The sequence below is a fragment of the Vanessa tameamea genome, chromosome 8, assembly GCF_037043105.1.
Source record: "Vanessa tameamea isolate UH-Manoa-2023 chromosome 8, ilVanTame1 primary haplotype, whole genome shotgun sequence".
Classification (NCBI taxonomy): domain Eukaryota; kingdom Metazoa; phylum Arthropoda; class Insecta; order Lepidoptera; family Nymphalidae; genus Vanessa; species Vanessa tameamea.
Genome location: NC_087316.1, coordinates 9431970 through 9448545, shown reverse-complemented (window position 1 = coordinate 9448545; position 16576 = coordinate 9431970). Strand labels below are relative to the sequence as shown.

The 16576-nt window shown below is 33.1% G+C and overlaps 1 protein-coding gene across 1 annotated transcript; it reads right to left on the bottom strand.

Moving 5' to 3' along the window:
* Positions 1–6410: 6410 nt before the first annotated feature.
* LOC113400031 (uncharacterized) lies at positions 6411–9490 on the bottom strand. Its single transcript, XM_026639395.2, has 3 exons — positions 8981–9490; positions 8240–8446; positions 6411–7440 (listed from the first exon to the last, which is right to left on the bottom strand). Exons 1-3 carry the CDS (start codon positions 9473–9475, stop codon positions 7306–7308), a joined length of 837 nt encoding a protein of 278 aa, XP_026495180.1. The 5' UTR covers positions 9476–9490; the 3' UTR covers positions 6411–7305.
* Positions 9491–16576: the final 7086 nt, after the last annotated feature.

Sequence of the window (16576 nt, the reverse complement as noted above, 5' to 3'; positions counted from 1 at the left end):
GAACCATGCGGTGGTTAGAAAAGGACAGATATATTCAATCTCGTATAAACTAGAAAGAGACGGTGAAGGACCGGAACATTACACAAGAGCGTCTCGGTTGACGGGTCCCGAACAAAATGAATGGTTCGGGAGCCGATTAAAACGCGCCGTAACGCCGGAATGAATGAAAATAATAAAAAAGGTTTAATTGCGTAACATGAGGCCATCGGGATTTGAAAGGATGATGACAATATCAGGCTCAGTATAATATTACTGAGTGTAAACATCTGCAATATAATTATGTTTTATAAATTACTAAAGGTCAAACTAGAATAAAAAGTTAAATTATTTAACTATGTATGTACTTACACACAAAATACACCTACGCCTTGCAGGTATTATAGGTATGCAAATTTAATAAGTTGATCTATTATGCCTCGGAATTTCTTACTAAGGTTCTTCAAAAGCACCTAATACTTAGTTTCTCGACTTATCTATATTTGTCTTCTTAAATTACCTATATGTACATAATTTCCAATTCAAATATATATAGCATTTACCTCTGAGAAAAAACTCCACAATAATGTACCTTGCTGTGATATTGGCTTGGGAAATAGAGTATTGGTATCGAAACAAAAAGGTTTTATATATTAACTAAACTAAAATAGCAATTGAACATAAACACTTATAAATATTAACAAATCAATATAATATAATATTATTATTTAACACATATTATGTATTTTTTACTTCTAAATAGGTAGTTTGTCTAGACAGAGGCGGGCTCTGCAAGAAGAATTACCACTTAACATGGGATCTAAGATGTATCCTGGGCTTGTAACGTCACAGGGTAACTCACCATCAAATCGGAATAAAGCAATACAGAGTATTAATATTAGGCTGTAGAATACCTAATTAATCTGTGGTACCAAATGGGACAAGTCATAAATGTAACGGACTTGCTAAAAGAACCGTAAAATCTATGACTAACGGTGAGATGGCATCTGTTGCCGTGAAATCTACGACCTCACCTACCCGTGTATTCTTTACGCACGCATGGACTGTCAAATGGCCGTTATTACTATTGGGATGAATGGTTTTCTTAATATACAAGCAAAACATGGTGTAGAATTTGGAAGAAACTATGATTGAAATAGCTTTGACGGCAGAGTTTAGATTATATAGCTCTTAATTGAACAATTACATAATTAAGATTATCTTTAATAATATAATAAATGCGAAAGTAACTCTGTCACGCTAATGAAGCAAGCTTGATCCCCAATTAAGGACAAGTATGAACAATTAAGGAAAATGATAAAATGATGAGGAGGAAGAAGGAAGGATAAGTGTTCATAAAATCTAACACCTGACGACAACCCGAGTGAAGCAGCGGAGGAAAAATAGATAATATTAAGGGAAATTTAAACCAAAAAATTCATTAACATAGGAACAATTTTATAACATTTTCATAGTTTAGTTCTTTATATAAAAGTTGGATATATTTAAAGCTAAGAGGAGAACTTCCACTCGTAATGTTGAGGCGCACTATGAATGTATTTTGATTACAATGGTGGCTTACAATTATAGTTAGTTTCATCCAATCCCCTATTCCAAGTCAAATCCTTTTAGAATCGTTAGTTATTGCTAATTTATACGTTTTTTGGGTTAGATTAGATAAAGTGTCCCGTTTATAACGTTAGTGGATTACACTAGATTTATTAGACTAGACAATTGTTTTATTTTCGGTAAGTTTTTTTTATAGAAATTGGTAGACGCAGGCAAATGGGCTACTTGGTGGTACGTGGTCACCACCGTCTATAAATGTTGACAATGTGAGTAATGTAAATGATCCATTATATCGCCAATGCGACACTAACCTTAAGAACTAAGAAGTTATGTCCCTTGTGTGTCAAGTTAAACTGGTCTTTTCATACAAGTATTATAAATATGTAAATTTTGTTTGATTATTTGAAATAACTGATGATATATATGTCTACGTACCTATTTAGTTTAGGCGGTTTCGAAAAGAACGCTGCCACTATAACAGATACACAAAAACTTTGTACGAGAGTTTTGTAGTTTTCCAAAGTTCGAAAAAGATCGAAGACAATTAGAAAGTCGGAGAGAGTTCTTATAGATAAGTCACAGTTACAGTATATGCTTTAAATAATAATAAAAATAACGACACATTAGCAGCCTGTAAATTTCCCACTGCTGGGCTAAGGCCTCCTCTCCCTTTGAGGAGAGAAGGTTTGGAGCATATTCCACCACGCTGCTCCAATGCGGGTTGGTGGAATACACATGTGGCAGAATTTTGTTGAAATTAGACACATGCAGGTTTCCTCACGATGTTTTCCTTCACCGCCGGGCACGAGATGAATTATAAACACAAATTAAGCACACGAAAATTCAGTGGTGCCTGCCTGGGTTTGAGCCCGCAATCATCGGTTAAGATGCATGCGTTTTAACCACTGGGCCATCTCGGCTCTAACGACAACTGCTAGTTAATTTGTGAGGAAATATTAATCCTTATTAAAATAAATATCATATCAACTAACACACGCTTTATATTGATAAATATTTTGAAATTCGAACGAGTAGTTTTAGAGACATAACGAGATATTTAACATGAAAAAATACGCTGGAGTGTTATACTCTTACGATGCATTAGTTACACGTTTTCGAATGTTTATATCTCATTGGTTAAAAATAGCACGACATAAAAATCCTTATTTTACACGTACGAAGTCAGGACGGACAGGTAGTATTAAAAACTTCGTTAATTGTGATGTTACAGTTCATATTGCAGGTAGTTACAAAACAGAATAATAAAATTCGCTGTCGGTGACACAATCGCCAAGCGTGAAATGAAACCGAGGGAATGAATTTAATTGGAGTACCTATTTATCATTACGGTAACTTGATTTTTATAACATTGGCCTTTTTTATTTTATGTAAAAATGATTAATGTTTAATTAATTATTAATGTATGATTAAATATGTGTCTAATCCGTTTCTGTTATCAGATCGTCTTAAAAATAAGTTATATTTTGTTTAATGTATATTGCTTGCATATTTTTATAGATTTATATAGATTCTATGCGAACTGTTGGTGTTTCTAATGTTACTAATTTTATAGTAATCAAAAACAGCCAAGGAATTCGTTGATTCCCCTAATTTTCTATGTTTGGTCTGATTTGAATGAAGACCGTAATTGAGTATTCATACCCAATTGCCTGCTAGAGTTCATTGAAAGAGCTGTAAAGATGTCGTATTTAAATATTTCGCGCTATTTATTTGATATCTAAGTGGAACTGCGGAATACTTAAATTTTTGTTATTATTAATAATCAAATCAGGCTTTTATGAGCAGTTTTGAATCGGTTTTTTACAGAATCACATTAAATGTAAAGCGATAAAAGCGTTAAATGTAGAAAATTACGATTTTACCGAGAAGAACCGATCAGAAACTCATTAGTTACAATATTGAAGTCTAAGTACCTATATGTTTATTTATTTATCCTTTAAATAATTCATATGGTAAGTTCTTTAAATAGAATAAACTCTAGATATTAGCATGTCTATCTACAATATGAGCGTAGTAATACAGGAAGAACGCGTTGTTTATCGCCACTGTTTACTGCGTCTTACAAGTCACGACACTATCTTACTGAGTCATGCGCTCCTAGTAATTAGAACGAGATAGTGTGGAAATAAATAGAAGCTGACTTTTGTACAAATAACTAAAATAAATAAAACTAACTAACTAACTGAGTAAGTTAGCTTATCTTACAGTACTATTTATTTTGTGTCCTTTATTAAATATCTTTGAATGAAATAAATCTAAATCTTGTGTATCTTCAGACCCATATCAATGAGACATTTTATAATTTATATTATCCATTATGACAATTATTAATCATACTTATATAACAAAAAGGAAGATAGGCGTTGTCTCTGTCTGTGTAATTAAAATATAGCTGGATAGCGTAAGTATGACCATAATTCAAAACATGCCCAAACTTAATCCACATAATTAGAATATTATTTTCAAAAATATTGTCTTATTAAAGCATTCATAAAACGCTTCAATTACGATACCACAGTTATTTAAACTCATTAATAGAAGTCAATAGCAACGTCCAAACTCAATATTATTGTATGTGCGTACAGTACTGCGAGTCGTTTTGCCGGGGCCGGGTCGACGGCCGTGCAAGTGAGATACCATATACATAAAACAATTCGAATAAAAGGGATGCATTGTATAAGTACCGGCAAATACGGTCGTAAAGTAAAACTCGGTTTTTGTTTTTTGTTCGGGTTGACTCGGAGAAAATCCGCTCTGTATTTGCGATTTTTTAAGCATTCAGTTAGAGATGAATGTTTTGTGCAACTAAAATCAAAGTAATGAAAGAAATATTTCCAATTCGAGGTAAAATTTTAGGCGTTCGCTTACTAATTTACGTAATTCATTTATTTTACTTTAAATTAAATTGTTCTATATGTCTTATTTAAAACACAATTTATTTATGACATCAGCCATTTCATTTTATCATTAAAATATAAACTTGCAATATAATTTAATAAAAAAATATTAGGTATTATAAACTTTTTCATGAAATAATAGGGTATTTTCGGAAGTGAAAAAGAAGTTATTAAATTTGATAAAAATTAAAATATATTTAGAACTATACTTAAATATTTTGATTTTGAACCATAAAAGCGCATTATCAATTTATTATATGGAAATTAAAAGTCGTACTTAAATTTTAGTTTGTATATCACGTGACCTACAACACGAGCCGCCTTGGTGTGGCGTCAGATAGGCAAAAACTGTCATTTCAATATCATATGGCATTTTGATAAACGACTTTACTGGTGTTTTAATGCCAGTATTTGCACATTAGGTAGTAGTGTAGGTAACTACACCGATAGTAATTGTAATTCATATTATCCCAAAAAGCACCAAATATTGATAGCTGTTAACGTTGAACGAATGCTAGTTGTATATAGGTACTAGCCAACTACACACAAGTGTGTGTGCAAACACAGGTGCACTCTCTAATCCCTCAATCTTATAATCCGTTGGCCCCGCAATTCTGACACGACGGGAAAGAGTTCAGGCGCAGGAACAACGGCTTTACATAACCCAATAACTTTTTATCGTCCCTACTTGGGGCTTGAACCCAGGATCTCGGAATCTGCTGCCGTATCCACTAGAACAACGAAAAAACGAACAAAGAAACCAAAACACTCACTGTCTGTTTTTTTTTTGTGGCATTGGTTGGCGGACGAGTCATGTTATGTCCCTTGTGCCTGTGATTACACTGGCTCACTCAACCTTTTAACCGGAACACAACAATACAGAGTACTGTTATTTGGCGGTGGAATATCGGATGAGTGGGTGGCACTTACCCAGACGGGCTTCACAAAGCCCTACCACCAAGTCTGTTATATAATTTATATAAGAAACGATAGTTTTTGTGGAATACCCGGTTGGAGCAAAATTGCTTTCACAGTATATATATTATGTATTCAATGAAACGAACAACGTTTGAGAATAATACCATAAAATTATTAAAGTTATTATTAAAAATCCCGCGTGAAATTAAACACCAAAACATAAGCTTAAATTATATAAAACCGAATACAATAGACAGAGACGAAGAGGAAAAGGTCGCCTGAGGGGGCCATAACGCTTTATCTTACGTGACGATTTCTACCAGTTCACTCTACTTTAAGCTACGTAAAACTTCTTTCCAACCAACATCCGTAATTTATCGTTTGATACAAATAACAATACAAAAACTTCTCAATAATGCTAAAGAAAACACTACGAATTTTTCTTTTTCCGGGACAACGGAACTCTAATCGTCGTAACGATTAAACAATGGACGCAGAGGCGCCGCCCCGATACTACCGGTGACACGACAGACAGACTAATTGATGACCGCTTTATTATCTCGCCACTCAACGGGAACGGTGCCATGAAATACTTCTTTTATTATTTATAATTAGAAGCTCTCTAGATTATACTTAGTTATATCTACGTCATAAACATTTGACGTCTAATTAAGGGATTTTCGATATTGAAAAATATAAGGTCTGCGATACCCGATCGAAACCTATCCACGATTATAGATCGTTAAAAAATAATGATTTTTAGTCGACAACATATATCAAAATTCGTATAATCGAGATATTTCTTTATTAAATCCATTCAATGACGTGAAGTTCAACGGGCGGCCATGTTCGACGTTTACGGGTGCGTTCAGTAACTGTGTTCCAAATAATAATTTCGTGCAGGGTTACGGTAAACTCAATGGAAACTTATCCAAAATAAATTATCAATAAATGATAAACTGTATATAGTTTTATTTATTTTACCCGAGCGAAGCGGGGTTTTCATCTAGTTGAAAATAAAATAACACGTCTACTATAATCGTTTATTATTTTCCAATACACGCGTTAAAGATACATTCAATTGTCACTAATATATGCAGCTACTTTAAATATTAACATCACCTATTATAAAACAAAAGGCCAATAAATAAATGAATTAATTCCAAATAATTATTGACGCATTAACAACTTGTTAATTACTACAAACAATACAATTTGCAATCGTCTTAGATTTGGTATTCGCTTTTGTTGCTCCTTTATAATGTTCCACGCGTTATTGGCTTTTATTTATAATATGAGATTAACGTTATAGAGAAATTATTTACTTTTATTTAAAAATAATCGTTACATAACATTTGTGTAACGATACTAACACTGAGATAGAATATCTATATAATTTTACACGGAATATAAACTAGAAACCGTTAAGGTTACGTTTTAAAATACACAAGACTACAATAATTAAATAGAAAGATATATTTTTTATATTGAATATAATTTTAAAATTATGTTTATATTTCGTACTAACGCTTTGACACTAGTATTGACATAAAGGCTAACCCCCCCTTTACGGATCAAGCGAATCTACGTCTTAATAAGATTTATAAAAAAATATAATATGCGGACAAGGACATCATAAATAAGTAGTAGTTCGAGTAAGGTCATACTTTGATCCTAATTTACATAAACTTGTTACTGTTACAATAATTGACTCGAACGTAAAATGTCATATTTTTTCAACCAACATTAAAAGTAATTGTATACGTTGTATAGTATAGCTGAAAAAAATGATGTCGCTAAAACATTCGCTCCGCTTAGTCGCGTAAGTGGGTTACGATCCTTAAAACAATTAGAGTTCTGACCCAACAAACGCCTTCTTTCATTCTAAGAGGTCTGAAGATTCAGACGCAAGACGGTTTCGGCGCTATCCAGAGATAATGTTCACATCCTCCTCCTCTCCGATCTGGAGAATGGCTTTCTGGATAATTCTCTTCAATCTCTTACGAGATTCATCAGACCTGAGCGTGCGAAGTTCAGAAGCAACGAAATCTCCAAATACCTGAAATTATGACTTGTTTATAATTTGGAATAAGACATAGTCCGAAAGAGAATAAAAAAAAAAAAACTATGGTTAACACACGTACACGCAGATACCCTTCTAAACTCAAGAGCACAAACTCATTCGATTCTTGACAAAGTTATAACAACATTACATAAAATATATTTAAAACACAATACTAAAACTTATGAACGATAGCATTTTGATCAATGTGTCAAAATGACATAATCTTATCCAATGTTGAAGCAAGCGGTAGAAATGACACTAACAGCTTACACTCTGACAGCATTCGACATGGCTTATCTTAAAATTAATTAGAAATTCAATTAGGGAGTGTCGCTACTTTTCATATTTGTTCATTTGATACTCGGGATTCATAAAAGTTTTTATTTCATTAAATAGGTAGGCTGACTAGCAAATGGGACCATCCCTTACATCGCCAATGCTCCACCAACTATTTGCACTAAGATGTTATGTTCCTTGCGCCCGTAGTTACACTGGCTCACTCCAGCTACCAATCAGAAAAACAACGCACATCACACATTCTACCGTCAAAAAACAAAAATACGATGTAATGCCGTTCTATCATGTTATACCCACATTATAATACCGTCAAATAGCAATACTTCGTATTGTTGTTTGGCGGTAGATACCCAGACGTGTTTTCACAAAGCCTAAGTACAATTATTAAAGGTTGACGTAATCATTTTTTATTCTTTTTATACTTCTCATTATCTTTTAAATAAAATGTATAATAAAATAAATTGTTACATTAAGACAAAGGGAGACATCGATTTACCTGACATTCATCAGTGTTTATTCCAGGCCGTATCCGTGGCCGCGGTTCTTCTGGCCACATCATGGGGTGGGCGCTCGGTGGCAGCGGCGGGGGCGCGGAGGCAGCTACCCTCAGAACAGGTTTACGCACTCTGGGAGGCGAGTTGGTGATAGACAAGTTGACCCGAGCTCCGAATTCTGCATCTTCATCGGCTTGAAATTCTGCTAGCTACGGTCATTAGGAATACTATTAAATGTAATATTTACGTTTAAAGTTGACTTTATTATAAATTTAATATATATTGCAATGTTTTTGTTATCAAGTAAAGTTAAAAGGTTCGTATTTTTAGTGATACGCTCGTAATATAAATTCCTTTATCAGAATCGAACGATTGAAGCTCATGCATAAAAGTAATCAAATTCGATACCAGTCACGCGCTAATGATAATACCATTCGTTCTTTTATTACAAACATGTAACAAAATTTTAACTGAAATGTATAAAACAAACTGTAAATGACTACCTATCGAATTAGATACGAAATTGAGTACTAATATTTTTTTTCACAATAATCCTTATCGAAAGGAAATATTTATTTCTGAATTTTGTAATTATTTTGTCACGGTCAAAATATTAAAGTATTTCAACAGGCAGCATTCACTTTTATACAATGATGCAAAACTATCTATAAAACGACAGTAACCTTTAAAGGATGACGCAATGTATGTTAATATTAATGACGCAATAAGTGACGTTCACGTACCGCTAGGTTGACTCCGTCCACGCTGTCGATGGGGTCGACAGGGGGCTCTCGCATCAAAAACAATAGGGCGTCGAAATACTCCCACCCGCTGCTCCCCGTTGTACCCTCTCCCCCCGCCTGTTTGCGCTTTATCTTTCTCAATTCGTTGTTAAACTGTGTCCTCAAATTATGTAACTTTCTACTTATCTCCTCGGCGGTCGTACCGAATACATTTGCCAGATACTCGTGTTTAGCTTGTCTCGCCGATCTGTCCTTGTTCGATGGGTGTTTATTGTCCCACAATTCTTTACAATCTTTTTCGAATATTTCGATGAGTTTCATCGTTGTTTCCGAATTCCAGTACAATCTTTCACGTTTGCATGAAATATCGGTTTCGGGATCAATTTCAGTTTTTGTCCAGGTCAATTCGCACGAATTGGAGGAATTTGAATTCATCTTTGCAAGCGTGAAATAGCGTTGTAATGTGGCGGGCGCTCTAGCGAGACTGCGGGGCATGCCGGAGAGAGGCGAGAGCGGTGTCGCACGGAGCGGCAACACCGCATCACATCGCGCAAGACGTCGTACAATAATATCAGAGTGATGTTGCCACTTCGATTCTGTGATATCTAGCACGTGTATCGAGTTGCAATTAGGACTTCATAATATTTATTTAAGTTTCCTGACTTATTTCTCTCGAGTACTATTATTACTAAGCGATTACAAAATAATTTAGAAGGAAATAATTAGAAATATCACTAGACTCGTATAACTCACATAATTTGGTTAACTTTATCTGTAAATGACAAATGACAAATTTCGTTGACATGGAATTTTTAAAGTAATGAATGTCGTTAAATAACATTTGAAAACAAGTATGTTGTCTAAAACTGCAGGTTGCACTCCAAGGTGTTAATTAAGCAAAGAGCTGAGTAAGGAATTAGCGGCGATTAGCGGAAGCCGCAAACAAAGGAATTCGCCGTCTGTACCTACAGCGTTCAAAGAAGTCGGAGTGATGAAATGTACACACACAACTATATACGAACTTCGTTATTATATAACAATACTGTCATTTAAACATTGACTTACACAAAACACAATGACATATTACTAGATAAGCTCAACCAGTTTTTTGTCGACACAAATCTCGAGTACAGAATAACTTGAACTCTTTACGTATTGATTGCAAGACAAAATGCCTTTCGGCAATAGCGACTGCCATTAATAAAATTCATGATATAAATTTGTTATTGTCTCCAAACTGGGCTACGGCTAAGATTTCAAAACATTGAACGAGGTATGATACAGTAGCAATTTTTGTGCTTCATAATACAGCATAAAACTTATAACTGGAAACGCTACAAATAATATCTTAAATTAAATTATTAAAACATCTATACTAATATTATAAATGCAAAGGTAACTATCAATCTATCTGTCAGTCTATCTGTCTATTGCTCTTTCACGGCTAAAGTACTGAAATTGAATAAATACCTGACGACCAACAACTAAAACGCGAGGAAAGCCCCGGGCGAAAACTAGTATTTCATACGAGAATTTATCTATACGCAAAGCAATGCCTCAATCAATCTATCGTACAAAGAAACTCAACTGAATTTTTAAGTGCTTAAGTTACTTTAATGCTATTGTCCTCGGCGTTCAAAGAAAACTTCGTGGAAGTCCATAAACCCGCAGTGGAGTGTCATGGAATAATAGTTAAACTTTTCTCCATTTTCTCCATATCCATTAGTATATTAAGCCCTTATCTAGTTGTGCAAGCATTTCAATGTTATTAATATTTTATTTTAAAATTTATTACAATACAAAAAAATATCGACATTGAAATTTCTGTAGTGATGTTATTTTCGACAAGCTACAGTAAGTAGTTAGTCTACAGTTATAATTTCAGTTACAACGTTTCAATATCTGTGTATGTACTTGTATAATGATCAACACGTGCGAACCGAAACGCGATGGGATGACGAGGTCGTAAAATGTGTCCTGTTTACAAAATGGAGCTCTATTCTCAGTGTTTATGTCGCGATTACATTAGTTTTATAGGAGTTTTGTTTGTTCGTTTCCTGGACTATAAACAAAAAGAGAATTGATTATTCGATACAGTGATTGCCGCGTTATACGTACATATGTTTGTATATATATACATGTCTTTAGATTTAGAAACGAAAATGTTAGCGTATATTTAATTATAATAACACATTTATTATTTATTGGCACATTTGATCGTCAATGGGTCAATAAACTTTAATTATTTTTTAACAAAAAAATACTTCGGTTTACGCTTCACAATAACCCAGCAATTGATTTTGTGGACGTAAATATATGGACTTCATTAACGATGTTTATTATCTTTAACTATAACGAATACATTAAAGGAATAATTAACAAATACATTTAAAAACTAATAGGAACTTTGTAATTACTAATGATATTAAAAATTAAATAATGACGTTATGAAAACATAGGAATTGCGTGGAAAGGTCAAAAACTGTCAGACAATAAACGCCAAGTGTCAATCACTTAGACTTTATTGTGTGACAGTTAAATGTTGTTTTGACACCGATTGAAGATCGATCTATCGATTAATACACATTTAAGATCGATTCGAATAAGTATAAGACATATTAATAATACACGTTATGTCATTACACGAAACTAACGACATTTATTTGTATAATTGAGTAAAATTTGAGAAAAAAATTTGAGAGTTGGTTTGTATAATTGAGTAAAATTTGAGAAAAAGCTTTTGTTATCCTTACTTTAACGAAATCTTGTTTTAATCAATGGTATTTAGGTCAAATACACCAATAATTTTGAAAATAATCTTTACTCATCTTAATAATTACTGTCTACAGTTTCCCAAAACATAATACATGCAATAATTTGGGAAATAATTTTGATTGTTTACTTATTTATTTGTAAAATTAATATAAAGGTATATATATATAGGTAATGGTGGTAATGGTAAGAGATATTAATAATTCCTTACAACACCACTGCCCCTTGTGCAAGTAGTTACACTGGCTCACTCACCCTTCAAACCTGAAAACAATAATACTAATTACTGCTGTATGGCGGTAGAATGTCTGATGAGTGCGTTTTATTTGCACAGAGCCACCGTCAAGTAATTGAATAAATATAAATTATTGCGAAGTGTTTTTTTGACTTTAAAATATGTAAGCCATTGATATGTTTGTTACCGTTTGAGTTTGAGAGTGTGTACAACTCAGATTATAACACAAAAGCACACGGAACATGTAAGTGATGTAACAAAGCGAATAAATAAAATCAAAAGTGAGCGAAAATATCCGGCAGTGCGAAACGACGCGTCTTGTTGTCGATACGTTAATAACTAATACTAAGAAGTTACCAAAACAGATACCTATCTATACTAAGGCCACCAAAGAGAAGATAAACTTTTACGGACGGATATACTTTTAATAGTATATATGTCACAGGAAAATAGCTTAATCAGCCATCCAATTAAACGCCCAGCCACTTTACTAAGCGGTGCTGTTCAATCAGCGGCCTGAATGACACTCGGCTAATGCATCCTCCGTTCATAAAATATTTATATTGATAGTTTAGGTTGGAACATGATTATTTGGTTAAAGTTATTAACCCTGCGACATATATATTGCGTTGAGCAAAAGCGATCACATTCGTTTTATGTAAATGAACTAGATCGGTTTAACATCCCTTGTTGAATTCCTTTTTCTTTTTTAGTAACAGACTTTGAAATGAGACGAGATAGTACAGTGGTTAAAAGGTGAATCTTAATCGGAGATTGAGGATTCAAACCGGACAAACACCACTGAACGTACATGTGTGTGTTACACAAATTAAAAATACCGTGAGGAAACCTACCTTCAGCAACCTTTAGAGTAGCGTGATGCTGGAAGATTCTAACCTTCTCCTAAAAAGATCTTAAGTAGGTAGCACCTACTAAATACGAACTCATAAATTTTAGTAAAACGAGTTATTTCGCTAAAATAGTTTGAAAACCTTGTATAAATATAACAACTATAAATAATAAATAAAAATAACTATTAATAATCCTACTGTTTTGATATTGTTTATCTTGTTAATTCATGATCTATAACAACGCACCCTGAACTAAGCGTGTTTGGTAGATTGATCAATTATATGACAAATAAACACGCGAAGATATTACGGGATTACGAGGCCCGGGGGAGCGCACACAATGATATGGCTTATAATCCAGGGCAGCGGCTCTCAAATTTTATAAAGGCCGGAAATATTATATTATCCGCTATTCCATTATAAGACATCGTGAATTTAAAAACACACCATTTTTCACAATTCATTGAAAAAGGAAATGAATAATTTTTATTCTAGTATCCCGTTTTTAAATAATTTAGTGTAACAATTGTTACTTGTTAAATAATAAATTGTATCATTATTTATAATTGTCGTTTAATTAGGTAATTAAATTAAATAAAATCAAGTTGTGCACATTGTGTAGACGCGTGATTGGTTCTACTTCTTCGGCGTAGTGTAGTATAGTTTTAATTGCATGCAAATAATTTATTAAAATAAAGTAATTATTATTATGATAAATATAATTTCTTCTTATTTTACTTAAAAATTTAAACGTTCACAATTTTATATTATAATAAAATAAACATTGTGAAACCTATAAGATATGGTGTGAAGTTGTCTATTTCGAGCTTAACACTTACTTGGTGGTTTACCAAGCAACTTCATCATGTAGTTTTTATGTCATCCTGTGCGCGCGCATCATAAAAACACTCATTATTTTTTTTCACAACGCGCCAAGAGAAGTTTATCATAGAAAATGAGAAATAATTATTAAAAATTTATTTTCACACTCCTGAGTTGTGTAATGAAGCCCGATTGTTCTACGGACCACTGATTGACAGCCGCTGTCCTAGAGAAGCCCTCTCGCCTAGTTTTAAATGAGTTATAAAACGATCTTCGAAATTTTTTGCGACGATTTAGGTAGATACGACGTTCTCAAAATATTGAGAAAACACTACAAGTTATGTTGGTAGGTAATTTTGTTTTTCAATGAAGATAATTGCTTTTTTTTCAATTGCGACTTGTAAAGTCTCCGCATTTAGGTCATCATAGTTATCCAAAAAATATATTTACCATAGAGAAGTAAAACGACAGCTGTAAATAGACTTCTGTTATATAAGCTGCTGGAATAAGCCTTCTATCCTCTTGAGAAGGTTTGCAGCTTATTCCACTACGCTGCAGTGTTGTGAGTCGGTTTTATACGACACGACAAGTTTTCCTTCACTGCGTTAACGTTTACGTTTAACCACTGGGTTACCATAGTTTTATGATCACCTTATTGGACGTAAAATTTTATTGGACGTAAAATAAGGATGTTCATAGACTACTTCAAATAGCTCATTTGTTCATATTTCTCTTTGTAGTCCTTTTGAGGCAGTCAAATGGACTATTTGTTGGAAGTGATCTTCATCTCCATCATTCATCTTCGTCCAATGACAACTGGCACTGCTGGATGTGTAAACCAATGAAACCAACCACGAACCTAAAAACGAGTGCACTGTCTATTTCGCTTCCATAAACTGAACGACTCGGACGTTGAAAGATCAGGCGCAGAAACAACTTCATATGCCTTTCACTGGAAAAGCATATCCAATTTCTAAACTCCAGATAGGTAAAGATAGATAAACACATCTACTTTTATTGGCCTAATTTGGGGTTCAATACCGTTGCTCGGGATCCTAGTCACTAGACCAGCGAAATTAAACAAGACAAATATGTTATTTTGATCGATGCTTCTAAATACCGAGACATAATTTCCAAAAAATATTTTAGTAATCCTAAATTAGGTCAAATGCACTTTTAAAAATATCAAGCCTTTTATGTTACTCACATGAATATTATATCTAAAAAAAAAAAAATAACAATACGTTTAGTAATGGAAAAAATCCAATCCAATGCACTCCAATGGAATGGAACGCTCCAATTGACATTGCTGCATTCTTGGAAGTTTAATTAATAGCATCGTTCATTAATTTTGTTCACGGTAAGAAACTCGAATGATCCGTGAATTTTCCATATAGGTACATTACCTAATAAAATAAGTTTGAATTACTGTAACAAAAGTTCATCATTATTTTTATAAGGTTTTCTTTCTCAATAGACTAAGAGTTGCGGGAAATTTTTGGTATCGACAACCTCGACTATATTTATACTTTTCTTGAAACTTAACTCTTTTAAAAAGTAATCGTAAATTTGTTTTAAAGATATTGCTGGTCTGCCTACAACAGTAGTATTAGTAGTATAGTAAATAGTCTTATACAAACCCGTGTAGTGGTTGCAAACTTTCTAATCAATTTGCAATGCTAAAATTTTGATAACGATACTGCCGATCAAGAACGCAGACACATTATAATAATATTCATGAAATTATAAATGCATCTGTTTCCAAATTTAAAAAATTGTTAAAATACCAATGTGTCCAAAAATTTTATTATGTAATTAGTTAAAGGTAAACATTGGGAAAGAAACGATCGCCTCCCGACTATTGCTCTTTGATATTAATTATATTATGTAAACAATCATAAATTGTCAAAAAACTGCTGAGTATTTTAGCTGGTCATTCTCAGATCGAGGTATTTACTTTTCCGAACCGGTGGTTTTGTATAATTTGACAATCAAAGAGTAAGCGTATTATTTTTTATAATAAATGAAGGAATTTTATTTGATTTGACAAGATATTATAACGGCACAGACCGCAAGTCTGTGCAGATAGAATAAAATAACACTACTGTAACCACTGAACTATACCTTGTAAAAATATATTGACAATATATATTTTTTTATTATTGGTAATCAGACTGCAAATAGGTCAACTACCTGATGGTAAGTGGTCACCATCGCTCATATAAATTAGCACCGTAAGATAAATTATATCCCACTCCACCACATTACTTTAATACCAATGTACCACCAATTTCTAACAAAGAAAAACTAAATTTTTATGTCCCTTGAGCCTTTAATTATACAGTCTCACTCACCCTTCAAACCGGATAGCAACAATAATAAGTATTATTGTTAAATATTCACATCGAATTCAAAGAACGAAAGTATTTTAGTCGAATGAAGTGTTTTTTATTTATATAAAAATAAATAGTAAATATAATAGTTAAGCTTAATTCAAACTCCTTTGCCCTCTTTACACTTAAAAGTTATAAACTACTCGAAAAGTATTGGATAGTTTCACAGTTTAAATACCATTGTAAGATTCAGTGCTTGGGCAAATCCAAGTCACTTTTAACACTGCAGTATTTACTACAAATAACAATATCACATTTAAAATATTTTAATAATACTAATTTAAATTAAATTTATACAAATTAAATTTTGTAAAAATTAAAAAAAAACAATATGGCGAAGACACCGTTCATTTAAAATTTAACGTACCTATTATTTTAGTGACCTAAAAATGTTTTCACAGTGAGCATAAAAAGCATAAAGCGACGTAAAGCCCACAAGTGTCGTATATTAATTAAAAAAAGCCGCGGAACGTGACACGGCGCGAGGGAGAGGGCGAGGGACAGGGATTAATATCTAAATAAT

Bases quoted from the DNA above. Each gene is read 5' to 3' on its own strand.
- LOC113400031 (XM_026639395.2), bottom strand. From the start codon at position 9,475: ATGCCCCGCAGTCTCGCTAGAGCGCCCGCCACATTACAACGCTATTTC. The intron at 8,447-8,980 runs GTACGTGAACGT...TAATGACCGTAG, and splicing joins TGGACGGAGTCAACCTAGCG to CTAGCAGAATTTCAAGCCGA. The intron at 7,441-8,239 runs GTAAATCGATGT...TCATAATTTCAG, and splicing joins TAAACACTGATGAATGTCAG to GTATTTGGAGATTTCGTTGC.